This window comes from Diaporthe batatas (assembly GCF_019321695.1).
Source record: "Diaporthe batatas strain CRI 302-4 chromosome Unknown Contig00002, whole genome shotgun sequence".
In the NCBI taxonomy this organism is placed as follows: Eukaryota; Fungi; Ascomycota; class Sordariomycetes; order Diaporthales; family Diaporthaceae; genus Diaporthe; species Diaporthe batatas.
Window position 1 is genome coordinate 1,896,627 of NW_025408549.1, and position 14,873 is coordinate 1,911,499.

Here is a 14,873-nt window from a genome sequence, read left to right on the forward strand (position 1 = left end):
GAAATTGAGAACAACAGTGCCCGTGTCACTTGAGCACTTATTACTCCTAGATCGAGATGGGTGTACCCGAGACATGTCAGAAAAGCGCCGGTCGTGGACAGTGAACAGGTCCGCTGCGGCCTGGGATGAACGGCTTCAGGAACACGGTCTCGGGTCTCGCTTAGGTTTGATAGATTTATCATTAGATCTCATGCGCTCATAGCTAATCATCGCAAGCCCAGCTGGTATCATCCGTTCCCGTGTAAAACTCCAAAGCCCATCAATATGCAAACCGTTATGGTTCCTTCCGCCCATGACAAACAGTCAAAAAGTGCACAACTCTTCCTGCAGCTGCTCTTTACTCCCAGAACAGAGAAGCAGACCGCGCTGCTGGTTAGGCTATTTCTTTTTTTGTGGTATATCACTCCCAGGAATAGCGTCTGCGATTCGGATAGGGGAAGAAAGTAAAATATTGACAATCGAAGGGAATTTGGCCCTAACAAGCAAGAGGGGAAATTCAAAAGTATCATCCAAAAATAAGTAGTAAAAGAACCGACACCCCTACGACGTAAGGTGCGAGGAGATCATGCGTAGCGCCGGGTAGCGTCCAGCTCGCCGAGGGGCCGCGCTGAGTAGGTGGCGTGGCTGACGGTGGCGCCCGGCGTCTCGGGGACAACTCCCCACGCAACGGGCTGCCGGTAGACGTCGATCTCGTGGGGCACGCGGTGGCAGCGGGCGCTAATGACGGCGCTGCAGGACCCGCCCTCAAAGACGAGTGGGTTGCCGACAGTGCGGCCGTCAGCCATGGTCACAGCTGGGGCGCGGAGGAAACCGGGCCCCATGAGCGCGAGGAACAGGACTATGAGCATCGCCAGCAGGATGGCGAGGGCGACACCGCTGAAGCCCACGCCAAGAAGGTGCTGCGGCGAGGCGTCCGGGTCGGAAGGATCGGGCGAGTCGCTCGACGTCAAGGAGACGACAAAGCATGCCTGGCTCATTACAAAGCCCATCGCGGCGAAGTAGACGACCAGGCCCCAGCTCACAGGTCGGGGCAGCGTCATGTAGAGGCTGGTGGTCTGGTGGCCCTCGGGGTCGGATGAGACACGCAGGGCTCGGCGTGCGTTCTGTGCCAGTATGGCGTGGAGGCTGCTCTCGCGCGAGAGGAAGTAGGCGGTCAAGAGGGCGTTGGCGGCGAAGTACAGACCGGCGATCAGGATCTGTGGTAGGGAAGTGACGATGGCGAGCGATCCGGCAGGGATGGAGGCCGCCGCCGCGGTAGGAAGGAGGTATGTCGAATGAGGGCTGGCGACGCCAAAGGGTGACAGCGGGTGCGACGACGGTTGGGAGGCGACAGTGAGCGCCAGGACGCCGGCGGCAAAGACCACGCATGCGAGCCACCAGAAGGCTACGCCCAGCCAGTTGGGCAGCGAGGGCGACCGGAACCAGAAGTGGTCGCGCTCCGGCGCCCAGTACTTGCCGTCCGTAAAGCCCCAGCCTCCCATGCCGGTGCGAAGGTTCTTCTTGGACAAGAGACAATTCTTGCGCGTCGACGGGTCCGGGTCGCGAAGGAAGGAGGAGATGGCGTCCCCGAGTGTGACCAGTGGCTCGAAGCGGCGCAGGAGAAGGTTCGCGGCGGTAGCGATCAGGGTGATCAGGTTTAGCCCGACGACAACGACCAGGAGTATACCATTGAGCTGCAGCGTGCACGTCTCCTGGGTCGCATCGCTCCTCTGTGCCAGACAAAACTGGACCACAGCCCCATCGAAGAAGATCTCAGCGTTTGAGATGGTGGTCGACATGTTGTTGCCGGTCTGAAGGTTGATGCCCGCCTGGGCGGTCTCGACGAGGGTGTTGCCCGAGCTGGGGCTATTGACCACGAGGAGGACGTTCTGGAAATCAGTATTGAACACGCCGCTGAAGAGATCGACACACTGGCTCGAGGTGAGATTTGTGAGTTCGTTCCGGCCGGCGAGGTTCTGGAGCGCGAGCAGTTCGTTGCGGCTGAGACCGCCAGCATTGTTATCGGTCCCATTGCTGAATGAGGAGCCGGTGAGGAAAGACGGGGTGACAGCGACAAGGTTGTAGCTCAGCCCGGCTTGTGTGGTGAATATTACGGAATTATATCTGCAGCCGACGGTTAGCCTCAAAGGTGTAGGCAGGTTGGGATGAACCGCATCGAGGCTCACATTACTTGGGTCAAAACAGCCACGGTCAGCAGGATGCTGGCCAATATGACCCTCCCCTTTCCAATGTGCCTGAAGTTGCGCAGCGACGGAACACCGATCTCCAGCCACTGCTTCCCCTCATGCGCCCGCCCTATCTCTGACCGCGTTGGGCTGCTCAGGGCCTGGAAGACGTAGTTGGCGCCGACAACCAAGATTACCACCAAGACATTGATCAGCGCGTGCAGGCGCCAGTCGAGGGAGGTGACGTCCGCACAAGACCCCGTGAACAGGTCCATATCTCCGACCAATATGGCGATCGACGAGCCAGCGTATACCAGGCACACGAAACTTATGACCAGGATCACAAAAGCCAGGACGGCGTTGAGGACGACGCCCAGCCTCCATCCAGTCAATAACCTCCTCCTCTTCCTGGGCTTCTCATTGGTGGAGGGCAGGATCATCTGCAGCTCGGTCATAGTGGAGGAGGCGGTTGTCTGGGACATTGCGTCGTGAGCCCTGCGAGCCCTGGTCTCCTGCACGCCCTCGAGCAGGACCATGTGTGACTGCTGCGGTCGGTGCTGGTGGACGATATCGATGTTGCGCGCGCCCTGGTTGCCTCCGTTGCGCTTGCGCCTCGCGACCGTCTCGGGCGTCTCACCCCGGATGTAATTGACAACGTAGTCCGGGATGAGCGTGCTGTCGCGCTGGCTGCGGGAGCCGTCGCTGCCGGTCTTGGGCACCTGGACGGTGGCGCGGCGGAACAGCTCCGGGGCGTTGGCGGTGAATATGGACATGTTGTCTGTGGCGATGCTCTGGAAGGGCCAATGTATGGTCATGCCCTTCCTTCCCCTCCGCGACGGCGGGGGGTCCAGCTGTGGGTCGTCGGCGCCATGGCTGGTTCCCTGGCCGGTCGATCGAGAATGCAGTCGCCGGGCTGATGAGCCGCTCGAGGAGGACGGCGGCACCCTGTGAATTGTCAGCGTGTTGGTGGCCCCAGACCCACAGCAGTGGGGGTTGGAAGCATGATTGCCCGGATGACTATCACTAACATCCTGATCTGGGTCACCGGGCCATCGTAGTCGCCAAAGACGGATTGAGCGTCTCCATCGCGAGGCTCTGAACTGTGGTCCATCTGCCGCGCGCCTGTGAGGGTTACGAGGTGGCAGGCATTGACGAGCGTGAGGCGTATATGGCAGAGGCGTTGATCAGTTCTCGCAGGAGCGAATTGTTTAGCGTGGAGTTGGGCGGAACTGGCTGGGTGGTGGACGGCACCGACAAAAAGAATGACGAGAAGGTTGGGTGGCGGGCAGCGTAGTCGGGTAACACATTTGGTCTTGGTGGAGTGGTGGGCAGGGGCGGTGGTTTTAGTAGCGTAAGTAGGGATCTATGTAGGTATGTGTGCAGAGAACAACGGTAGTGTAGGAACAGCCTCGCATGCAACAGACGGCCAGGACATCGTCACCCCTGCGCGAGGATTGGACCTCTACTACTGTGTAAGTGGACATGCATGGTGTTGGGCCACTTGGGCCACTTGGGTGTTGGAAAGACGGGCTGGCGTGAGGGACCCCGGACCCTGGAGTTGGACCCCCCTGCCCCCTGCCCCCCTTTTTCCACCCACGGGCCACGGCTGCCACGCAGCCACGGGTGAACCCTCCTGCTCCTCTCTCTGTACATACTGTACATACCTGGCAGCTGGGTAGATAGATGTGCTACTGTGTACGTAGTACTGCCGGGCTGGCTATATTTAAACTGCGCCTCGGGGGGGAATGCCCAATCAGACACTGCAGGAGGGGCCTGGCAGCCACACCGAGGGCCCAGATGCCACCAGATACACGAATGCCAGGCAATTGTGATGAGATGAAGGAGGAGGACGATGCGGGGAGAAACAAAGCAGCAGATCGAAGGGCCCACTCCACAGCGACGTTGAAGGTTCACCCTGGTGGTCATGGTGGTCTGCACGTCGACATTGGAGAACCACTCTGGGACTATTGCAGCTGCAGTATACACAGTATCTTGTATGCCCATGATCCCGAGGCTGCTACCTCGCAGCTGCCGGCAGATGAGCTGTCTGCCTGGTGGCATCATTATCACAATGATCGACGAGTGTCAGCGTAGGAACCTCGGATGCCCTGCCGAATTCGCTGACATCGGGCAGATCGGCTGGGTGCAGTAACTTGTTATAATAAGTATGTACTTAGGTAGCCTTGCCGGCCTGGGTATGCACTTGAGTACTTAAGTGCGAACCACGGATCAGATTGAATGATGGGCATCCGAGACTTTAGCTTATCAGCCAGCCGGTCCCATCATGCCCGCCATCTTGTCTGGCCCCTCTGGGCTGTCCTGGAGCTCTGGGAGCCTGTGTGCCTGTGTGCCTGTGTGACATGACAACATTGAAAGAAGTGGGTTCCGTCTAATGGTTTACTACGCAGAAGCAACGCAAATCATTCATGCAGGAGCAAGCACGCAGGACCCGCAGAGATCTCAAATCAATTCTCCTCTCTGCCCCGTCGCCCCAGTGCCCCAGTGCCCCAGCGCCCCAGCGCCCTCCCACCTGCCACCTCGTCCCGTCCTGCCAGTCTTGGGAAATTCTCCCATACGCCGCCACCCTGCCCCCCCCCCCCACGATGCCGCTACACCGCATCTGTGCCCTGGCCGCCGGTCCCCCTGCACCTAGGCTGGCCCGGGAGGTGCAGCCACACTTGCGCATGTGCTCCCGGCAATCATGCAATGTGCTGCGGGGGTTGCCCTAGCCACCTCTAGGCTTGTCTGGTTTCAGATTTGAAAACCTCACCTCGCCCATGCAATGGCTGGGCTGGGCTGGCTGGCTGGCTGGGGATGTAAGGGGGTCCAATTTCCTGGGCTTGCAGAGTTCTCTCCCGTAGTTCATGCCGCCGACCCCCAAGCTAATTTCATATCGGTGATACTGTGTATACCAGCAGAGCCAGTCAAGACTCAACCGGCCTTGGTTCCCTCACGACGGGTGCTCGGGTGAGTGGGGAGCACAAGTGGAAGAGGCAGGACGAATAGGGTGGGACAGTGGATGCGTCCAGGGATCTCGGTCCAATGCCAGTCGCTCTGCAGCTGCCTGCGCTCGCATTAACGCCCGTGGTAACACCAGGGTATATGGCCCATGGCACCAGGGCCCCAATACCGACAGAGTCCAAACTCTGGGTGACATGTTTCGTCCCTTTTTGCCCGCAACTCAACGGCCTCGAGCCCTGTTGCCCATCTGGGTCTGTCTCGTCGGTTGTGGCGCCCGCCAAAACTTCACAAACTAGCTGTGTCTTTCAGACAGAGCTCGTGTTGATCAACTCCACCATTCGCCCGGCAGGGATGTGTCGAGCCCTGCAAGCAACATTATTCCGACTGTGCATATCTCACTTATACGAACCCCAACCCTGAAGACACAGGCCCACTACGACTGACCTCCTTCAACCACATGTGCTAACCTTGGAACACAATGTTTTGCCCTGTGGCATACCGGAAACTAGAATGAGCTGTTACATCGGAAAATACATCTGTACCTAGCCCATACCTAGGTACCTAGGTAGGTAGTGACCCCTTGTCCTGGCCCTGGCAGATCACCGGCACATTACACCCATTTGATATAGGCTGCCATCCTTTCCATGTGTGGTTTCGTTTTTAATCCCCATACATGTAAAATGTACGTGGCGCCTTCATACAGTGGTAAACGCTCAAGACCCACCGTTCAATAACCATACTTGGGAAGTACATAGCTAGGCTCTCATTGACACAAGCTGTCATGCTCGTTTTCCTGACAGCTGTAGTATACTATCACCCAAGTAAAGTGCACATGCCATCTCACATTTGCGTACCTAGGTAGAATGGGACAGCCTACACGGGCACGATGTGAACATGCAGGTTATTTCATCTGAACAGGGGCAAGATATGAGCAAATTGAGCTCTAGTCCTAACATTGGGACAGCCATGATTCCACCTGGGCAGTGAGGGAAGAGAACAACGACCCCGAGTTGCCATTTCTCGAATAACCTTGTCATCCAGGTCAAGTTAGGTTTAAAAACTCCCCGTCCCCTCCCACACCAGTGTACTCTGTGTAAACACAAAACGCAACGGTAGCAGCCGCCAAGGGCATGCAACACTAAAATGTGATCAACAAGGCTTCTCCGTCACCAACTCTCACCCTGGCCTCTCCATTGCCCAGATCCTCAACCTCTTCGACGGCCCTCTCCCCGATCAAGACACCTGAGCTGTTATCTACGTATTGACCTGCAAATGTAACATTGCTTGCTACTTCAACGCCCGGCGCTGTAAGACGATAGACTTGGACGTCGGAAGACCGGATGGAAACGTTACCAGCACCAGCCGGGAGAGTAAAGTCGAAGCTCGTGTATGGGCGCGGCGTCGTGAAAGTCGAGTTGTATATGTTGAGATTCAGAAGAACCAGTGAAGTCAGCTTTTGCTGTACGGAAGCAGAGCCCTGGGCGGTGGCAATGTCGGACCCGGAGCTGCCGGCATCGAACACGGCGTAAGCGGTAAGAGATGTCTCGTTCAACAATATCTGGACCTGCTTGTTACCTCCTGACAACGCCGAGGCTGTAAAAAGGTTTCCATAGTAAAGAGGTTTGGCAAAGGGCGCCGTGCCGTTGACAGTAATTGGCTGCCACGGTGAATAACGGTAAGCGGTGCCCATCTGCAGCATTGGGGGTTCAATGTCAGCCATCAAAGAACCACAGGAGTAGCCTGAGTCAACCCCTCCAGCCCGTAAAGTCTTTGGGACATGTTTGTCCTTGAAGGGGTAAAACTTGAATCTAGAAACTGCTTACGTGGAAGTGTAGGCGCGAGATCCGAAGCGTTGCGACGTACAGGACGTAGTCAACTGCCCATAGAGCGGAGGCGAAAGCGTCTGAAACCCCAGGCGTCCCCTGACACTGTTGTCTAGGTCAGCGAAGCAAGCAGAGGAATGCATACTCTCAAAACGAAAAGAGCTCAACAAGGTGAAGCTGGGGTTTCGGGGCACTCACAGAGATTGAGTTGGTCTCGCCAAGTACATATGGCATGCCTTGTGAGGCGCTGAAATTACCGAGAGCTTCGTGATACCACATCAGGGATGTCATCCGATGGTGATTTAGAATGTTGTCCTTGATAGTAGGGATCTTGGAACCTTCACAGTTGGCTCCCATGTACTAATTATTCCACGAATTGGTCAGCTCTGTAGCCACAAAAGACTTTGGACCGCCTTCCAATCCCGACTCAGACTCACGTCGTGGTCAGCTACTGTTTTCAGCCTACCAGATCGGGCCAATCCCAGCTCAAGCACGCTTTGGACATTCCAAACTGAGTTGTTGCCAGGATCAATGTCTCGTGGTGCTGTGAACGCACAACCTTGAAATAGAGGCTGCAGCTTTGCATCGTCCTCGCCAAGTGCGTCTTTTCCTATCGCGTCTGCGAACTCCGTCCATTGATCTACGTACGACTTGGTTGTGTAATTTGCCGGGCGACGACTGCCACCAGGCCAGGCTGAGATTAATTAGTGGGCTTATCATCTTCTCGGATTGGGTAGAACTCAAGCTAATCTTCAGATTTGCATACAGTTGACTTCGTTGCCAATCTCGAAGGCATACAGATCCTTGTCAATTCCACGGTAAGCGGCACCAGCCTGTAGCACGGCTTGGGCCATGCCTTCTTCGCCGTCATAAAAGTTAAGACCGTAGATATACTTGGTACCCTCTGGAAACTGCTGGAACGACTCGAACCAAGCAGGCCCGACCGTCAGCGAGGCTGGCTGATCCGCGCCTGGCGTCGAAAATCTTGCTATCAATGCCTCAGACTGGTTTGCGACATAGGTATTGCGGTTCTGTGTTGTCCCACCCGCACGGATGATGGGATATGAACCAGCAATATCGCCTAGGTTCTGTAGCATCTGGTGGGAATAAACATTTGGATGGCTTTGCAAATTAGTACAAGCTTTTATGTCCTAGACTGGACGCTTTGTGCTTACCTTGCATTACCTGCGAAATCTAGCATGTAGGAGAACTCAATAGAATATGATTGGAAACTGGCATCGACAATTTGACGGCCTTCAGGCACGCTTTCGGGGACTTGAAGCTGGATATTTCTGGTCTCTTCTTGTCGCCGGTGCAGGTTGCTCGTCAGAGCGCCGAACACTTGAGAAACCAGCGTGATAAAGAAGAGTCTAGCCATTTTGAAGAAATCAATGAAAGGAGGGGCGATGGCCAGATGGAAATGAGGAATGATTCAGAGAAATCGCATTTGCTCTGGATACCTAAGTAGCTTGTTATAATCGTAGCCTTATGTCAGACGCAGGCGGTATATTGCAGCCCGAAAACGACAACTTGACTTGGTCTTTGTTGGGTTCGGCCCCGAGTTTCCAAGCAGCAAGTTCAGTAGAACAAGAATCACAACTGGTTGTTTATTCTAGGGGCACATTCTTTTAACTTTAAGGTGCCCACATCGTAACGCCGGGGTTGCAGCCAGAAGAGTTTAGCCTGGTGCTTGCACGACAGGTGATTAGTGGGAAAAGCTGGTCGGGAAGTTCCCTTTCATTGCTGAGACTAATGAAATTACGAACACTGATAGATACGTCAACAGTTGGAAGACACCGTCTCGTCTTCTACGAAGATGCCAACTGTTCATAGTACGAAGGGCGAGGCTAGGAAGGCCAAGATTTGAATACGATTCGACTATAGTCAGAGCCGGCAGATTTATCAACAACCTCAAAAATCGGGCAGCCGGCATCTCTGAATGCGGACAACCACTTGATCATCGTCTCCTCCATCCTCGTGGTTAGATGTCCCGACCCGCATGCGCCCACGGTGACCCCGCATCGCGCGCAAGGAACTATGATCTCTGCTCGCTGTGTGTCGCATCACACAAGCCCTAGAGCCTTGCGTGCAATTTGGTCTTCCGTCTCGGAAGCGACGCCCAAAAGGTCGGCGTCGGATTCGGACCTGCGGGATGCGACCACACACCGAGCCTCGCCTTCATCATACAGCTGAGCGACGACCAGGTCTAAGACCCACCCACCAGTGCCATTGGCAAGCTTACTGCGACCGCTTGCCATGAGCTCCTTAGTAGTTGACTTCCGTATCCTCCACTGCTCGTCCGTGACGTTTTGAAGAGCTTGCAGCAACTTGTTTTGGCAGGTCTTGATGGAGAAAACCCTCACAAAGCGGTTCTTGGTCTCTTCCGGGTGGGTGAGAACACCAACGACACTTTGTGCGATACCCTCTAAAGTCGTGCCTGTGAATTCCTCCTCGCCTTTGTCGTACATAGTTGCGGAATGGTCAGTGACATTGAACCCCATGAGTGGAAATTTCTTGATTGCCTATTCACTGGTCAATATGTGAACTATATGGTCCGTTTCGTGTGGAAAGGGCCGATTTCACGACTTACCCAGTCGATAGGATTCCCCGTGCTTATTCCAGTCCAGGTGAACCTGGGGTTGGCGTCGGCCCTCGCCTTCGCATGATCCCATTGGGCCCTCCGCTTCTCACGAACATCATGGAACTCTGGGAGCGCACGAACATTCGGTCCCCACCCAAAGTCATCAATAATAAAGCGTTTGACGCCTGCGGCCTCCGCCGCATCGATCATAGCTGTCTGGTGGTGAATCCCACCAGGTCCGACGGCGCAGATGGCGGTGTCCTGCCCAATGAGGGCGCTGGCGAAGTTCTCTGGTGTATATGCTATTTTGATAACACGTACGCCAGGCGGAAAGGTTGTTGGTGAGTCGGCTCGCGATATTATAGTCAGCTCAAAGCCAGCTTTGATGAGGGCTGCGGTAATCGGGGCACCAAAGTTGCCAGACGCCTTGAAGTCGTGTCAGCTAGAGATGCTTAACGTGCCGGTGATTGAGGCATCCACAACGTACCCCAAATACAGCGACCTTTTTTATTGCGGTCATCTTTGACGACGAAATTGATAAGTGGCTAATTAGACACAGCTGTGGAGCTTCGGCGACCAACGCACACCTGCAGGAACTCCCTCGGTTCAAAGTGAACAAACGTATCGTCTCAAAGCTCTGTATTTTACAGAAAGGTCAATAATTAAGAGAAATCGAAGCGTAGTTGTTTACTTATAGAAATGCTGCTGGCTTACGGTCTCAAGCCTGGAGCGGGTGGAACTCCGCCAGAGGAATTCCAGTGGAACTCCGCCAGAGGAATTCCGCAGCAGTGGAATTCCGCCACGGGAGCGAGCCATGGATGATGTAACACCCAATTGACGTGTGCAATGACAGGGTGGTTCCGAGGGAACCAGTCGGACAGTCAGACCGAGACAACTATAATTGTATTTCCACTACAAAGCTACATAGTCCATAATAGTAGTCTGCATCTCATGCCTCGCGAACCTTGTACTCGAACATCTCATTTGATGGTCCGCCATTTCGGTCGCGCATCTTGTTTGCTGTCTCGATACCTGCAACTGGCACACGGTATTCCACTTGCCGTCCAGCCGCGATGCCGCTCCCCTCGGGCAGCGGGTATGGGAATGGGAGGTACTCTGGGAGCAAACCTAGCTGCCTCAGCACACTGCCTTGGTCCCACGCAATGTGCTCGTGGTATAGCCTATCACCACGAACATTTACTACCGCCGTGAAGGGAACTTCGACCCTCTTGTTGGTGGGTGGAACTCCCGGTAGACTTTATACATTTAGCCCCAGTCAAATCAGGTGGATACAGAATGGTCTTACATCCAGTCAATCATTTGGTCGTGAGTGAATTTGCATATGAACTCGTCGATGACGCGATCGATGCCGACAGTTCGGCTGGTCAGCTCAAGGTCGCAGTCGGCAGAATTTTGGAAGATGAAATTGTGTGCGTAAAAATGGGATAGCTTGGACCGACCGATGCCGCCAGTCATCTAGACCGAGGTCAGCCCCATAACTCTCTGTACCAGTGTAACTACCTGGGTAACACAAGGTGGTCATCAATAGACTGACCGTTGGTACGTGGTTGACATAAGGCTCCTGCACCATCGTGCTCATTGTATGCTCGACCGATCGGTCAGCAAACTCGTAGTATGTATGCTCTTCCCATATCGTCTCCAAGTCAAAGTACGGGCCGTCCATCTCCTTCTTGAACAGCGTGAGGTTCCGAGTGTGCGATATAGCCTCGGTGTTGTAGTGAAATGAGTCTTGGAAAGGCGTCGCGAATTTAGACGCAGTGACGTTCGGGTAGTAGTACTTCTTCACATTCTGTGACTTGTTTGGGAGGGGAGCAGCTGCGGCTGGCTTTCCTGCAAGGTGATGCAAGACTGGTATAGACACATCCACAATCGAGTCTGGGGATGACTCATTCGATGCATCTGCGTACACAGCAGCCACGGCAACGGAGGGATGATTTGACAACTTCGGGGCGACGATATTCCACAACTCAGGATCATATGCTGTCGAGGGTGTCAGGTGGGTGGCTACTCAAGTACTCGGTGCCGGAAGATAGCACTCTAGGGCTTGAGACGGCACTTACCAGTGAGACCAATCTTGTCCTTGGGCTCACAAACTTCACACTCGTACAATGCCTCGATTGCGCTGCGAATGGGATCGCCGTGGCCAGACTTGAGGGCCTCTGCCCTTATCTCCACAACCGCGTAACCTTCTTCTGCCCACTTTACGAGCGGGGATGGGACACCGTCAGTAATCGCCAGCGAGTCACCATAATCTTCTGCGAGAACGATCATGCCTGGGCCGGTTCCTCTCCGGCTCAGCGGCCGTAGCAGTGACACGCCAGGCAGAACTGCCGTGAGCACCGGGCTCGGGAGCGGAGGCGCGGGCTTGGTGATGTCGTTGAAGGGCATGACTGCTGGTAAGGTCCAAGCGTTTAAAATATTGATACTTTGAGAGGAATAATTGCTATTGGGGTTCTATCTACTCGTCAGACCGAGTGCTGCGATATTTATGGTAGGAGAGGAAAGTATCAGGTAAGCGGGGTGGAGCGTGAGATCAATCTCATCAATGATATCGCCCATTGATATGCCCGGGCGTGTGTGCATTTGGCTATGGCACACCCTTGCTAGCCTAATCTTGTTAAGGCAAGTCATCCGGTGCAAGTGAGGGGCGCTGCATCCAAACGCTATACCTCGGACTCGCAGGAAACATACGCATAGCAAAGGGAAAGCCCAGGCGCATGAGGGCCGTGCATTCGTTGTAAATGCCTTGCTACAATCACCTGGGCTGGTTCCGATAGAGTGCATGTTGCTCAAGTTTCGAAACCTTGGAACTGGGCACTTCAAGTTGGGCACCTCAAGTTGGGCACCAGTTGACAAGTCTGCATTTGAATGACGCTGGCAGTTGTCCAAGGTGTCGAATTTTGATGGAAACGCTCCAGTCGGACAATTTTGATTTTCAGACAGGTACTTGAGTAGCTAGATATCAATATCACCTAGAACGATTCAATTTGACGTCGACCGCAAAATCAAGCCTTTTGACCTGCCAAGCGAATGTTGTATTCCAGCTCCAGCGAGGCTTTGGGGTGATCCTTCACTGGGGCGAAATCAACCACCAGATCGTCCTTGACAGCGAAGACAGAATCGTTGTCCAGGTACTTTGTCTTCTTGTCAAAGATCTGTGTGACTAGTGGTGAGTACTCATCCCCCTTGCCGGCCTGTGTGCTGTTAGCTCATGATCGCGCCATGTGCATCTGTCCACATGCAGGACGAGGGGATCTTACCATGATGTGGATATGCGCTGGGCGGTATGGGTGGCGGTCCAGGAGCTGCAAGAGCTCTCCTGCCGGGCCTGCGATGTGTCACAGTGTCAGTCATGCTACCTAGGCACCCTAGGGAGGTACCCCAGGGGGAGGCTCTTTCTCCAAAGCCGCTCAGTCTACTCACCATCGTAGGGTACTGGGTACGGTACTGGGCGGATGCAGTAGAGCCCGTAGTATCCGTTCTTGTCGGTAGTGAGCTTCCCTCGCAGGTTGAACTCGGCCTGGTCTGGGTCTTGCTGCTCATACAGCCCGTTGGTGCTGCACTGCCAGATGTCCACCTGGACACCCTCGATCGGCTTGCCCGTTGCCGCATCCGAGACAATCCCGTGCATGTACACAACCTCGCCATCCGAGGGCATGGTCTTGATGATGCTGGCGTCGTTCTCGGTGGGCGGCGTGTCCTTCCTGAAGAAGGGGCCGAGGATGGCGGTCTTGGTGGTCTCGTAGTCGGCGCCCACCAGCAGCTTGTTGGTGATCTCGTCCACCAGACTCTCCAGGCCAATGACGTCGCAGAGCAGCTGTGTCTCGTTCCGCCGGTCGTTGGACATCTGTCCGGACCGGTTGAGCAGCTCGACGCCCTGCATCCACTCGGACACGGTAATGTCATTCTCACGGGCAAAGTCGTGCACGTGCCTGATGAGGGAGCTCATGACCTGCCTCATACGCGGGCTGGCCTTGGGGCCGGTTGCCGCGATGACGCTGTCCGTGAAGTTGGGGTCATATTGCGGCTTGCCGTTGGTAGCCATGCTGGCGGTATGTTTTGAAGGGGCTCTTGGCGAGGGACTGGGGTTGGGAGCTTGTATCAGTGGGGGCTGTCCTTGACCACTTGACAAGAGTCGGGCGTGGCGTGTTTGAATGGGATGAAGGTGAGAGGATATTCTAGATTTCAAGTGCAGACGACTTCATGGGAGTGCAAATGTTATAAGTACGACCGATGGCTACGGTGTAAGTTCCGCCCCTGGTATCCCTCTCAAACATACGACTCCTGACCAAGCGGGAATATGCTCTAGCAAATCAGCGACCTCCTATTTGTTGTAGAAATCTGGGGTTGACGTCGGCTAAGTCCTCTTTCCCGGATCAGTTGGCGGGGCCCTGTCGCTGCAGCAGCAGCCGCCAGCCCGCCAGCCCGCCAGCCCAGCCCGCCCAACAGCCGTGGAGCTCTTGAACGCCCCGCTGAGACGCCGGGTTTCTGGGCCCTCAACTTGCCGCATTCGTGATGAAGCCCAGCGTCAATGAAACTCGTGCCCAAAGACGACAGAGACAAGACGGTTCATATCGACAGGCTGCTAGAATGCCGGCTGAGGCGAATACAAAAACCGGCGTAGCCCACAAAAAGCGGTCGTGTAGCGAGTAGACCCACTGAGAGGACATTCGGATGAGTACCCGGAAGCCCAGCGAGCTTGTCGGATGTGGTCCTGCAAGCCGAAGGCCAGAATCCACCATGCTCTCCTCTCCACCCCCGGGCCGTCAACTGCAAAGTTGCAAGGGCAGTTCCGGCCACACCAATCGCATGGTAGACCGCACGAGTTTCTCGTAGTGAAAGTGCATATATTTCGGGCACTTGGCATCTTCCTGAACTAAACTATGGGTGAACTTGAACATCGCGCTGGTGGCTTTCCAGTTGTTGATCGCTTCCAAGGTTGGCGTAGGTAGCTCTGTGATATTGCACATCAGGTTCAAGTCAGCCGCCTGAATGTATCTGACTAGCAAGGGGTTGGGCTTTCGTGCTACATATACTATGACTTGCCGAAGAGACCTAGGGAGAATCTATGCATGGGTCAATGTTGAGTATAGACTGTGGATCAGAAGAAGAATGACTTTTGAGCTGAAGCCTATAATTCCCGAGGTCATCTATGGATCCTCAAGTAATTCATGTAAATACGATGAAGTCGGCTCGTCTATCACAAGACAACCCTTAGATGAAGATTCCATGAGGCGGACGTCTGGAATCAAGTCCCTGGTCGACAGACTGTTCAATCATTAGATATGGCATCAAGTCGGATGCGGCAACAAGCTCAAAATC

General features: G+C 54.8%; 5 protein-coding genes across 5 annotated transcripts; all 5 read right to left on the minus strand.

Moving 5' to 3' along the window:
* Positions 1 to 203: 203 nt before the first annotated feature.
* KVR01_001490 (uncharacterized protein) lies at positions 204 to 3,686 on the minus strand. The gene is made up of 3 exons (XM_044783240.1): positions 3,194 to 3,686; positions 2,166 to 3,110; positions 204 to 2,103 (listed from the first exon to the last, which is right to left on the minus strand). The coding sequence occupies exons 1-3, from the start codon at positions 3,274 to 3,276 to the stop codon at positions 564 to 566; spliced, it is 2,568 nt and encodes an 855-aa protein (XP_044649445.1). The 5' UTR covers positions 3,277 to 3,686; the 3' UTR covers positions 204 to 563.
* A 2,578-nt stretch (positions 3,687 to 6,264) lies between these two features.
* Positions 6,265 to 8,327, minus strand: KVR01_001142 (uncharacterized protein; the record flags this gene model as incomplete). Its single annotated transcript, XM_044791385.1, has 6 exons — positions 6,265 to 6,816; positions 6,950 to 7,054; positions 7,148 to 7,309; positions 7,387 to 7,643; positions 7,716 to 8,071; positions 8,125 to 8,327. The coding sequence occupies 6 exons, from the start codon at positions 8,325 to 8,327 to the stop codon at positions 6,265 to 6,267; spliced, it is 1,635 nt and encodes a 544-aa protein (XP_044649097.1).
* Positions 8,328 to 9,012: 685 nt separating this feature from the next.
* Positions 9,013 to 10,050, minus strand: KVR01_001985 (uncharacterized protein; the record flags this gene model as incomplete). The annotated part of the gene is made up of 3 exons (XM_044794785.1): positions 9,013 to 9,471; positions 9,540 to 9,956; positions 10,018 to 10,050. 3 exons carry the CDS (start codon positions 10,048 to 10,050, stop codon positions 9,013 to 9,015), a joined length of 909 nt encoding a protein of 302 aa, XP_044649940.1.
* A 361-nt stretch (positions 10,051 to 10,411) lies between these two features.
* Positions 10,412 to 12,056, minus strand: KVR01_001145 (uncharacterized protein). Its single transcript, XM_044786387.1, has 4 exons — positions 11,612 to 12,056; positions 11,086 to 11,531; positions 10,837 to 11,006; positions 10,412 to 10,786 (listed from the first exon to the last, which is right to left on the minus strand). The coding sequence occupies exons 1-4, from the start codon at positions 11,937 to 11,939 to the stop codon at positions 10,480 to 10,482; spliced, it is 1,251 nt and encodes a 416-aa protein (XP_044649100.1). The 5' UTR covers positions 11,940 to 12,056; the 3' UTR covers positions 10,412 to 10,479.
* Positions 12,057 to 12,449: 393 nt separating this feature from the next.
* KVR01_001966 (uncharacterized protein) lies at positions 12,450 to 13,800 on the minus strand. The gene is made up of 3 exons (XM_044793237.1): positions 12,975 to 13,800; positions 12,812 to 12,879; positions 12,450 to 12,745 (listed from the first exon to the last, which is right to left on the minus strand). Exons 1-3 carry the CDS (start codon positions 13,594 to 13,596, stop codon positions 12,557 to 12,559), a joined length of 879 nt encoding a protein of 292 aa, XP_044649921.1. The 5' UTR covers positions 13,597 to 13,800; the 3' UTR covers positions 12,450 to 12,556.
* Between the last annotated feature and the right edge of the window lie 1,073 nt (positions 13,801 to 14,873).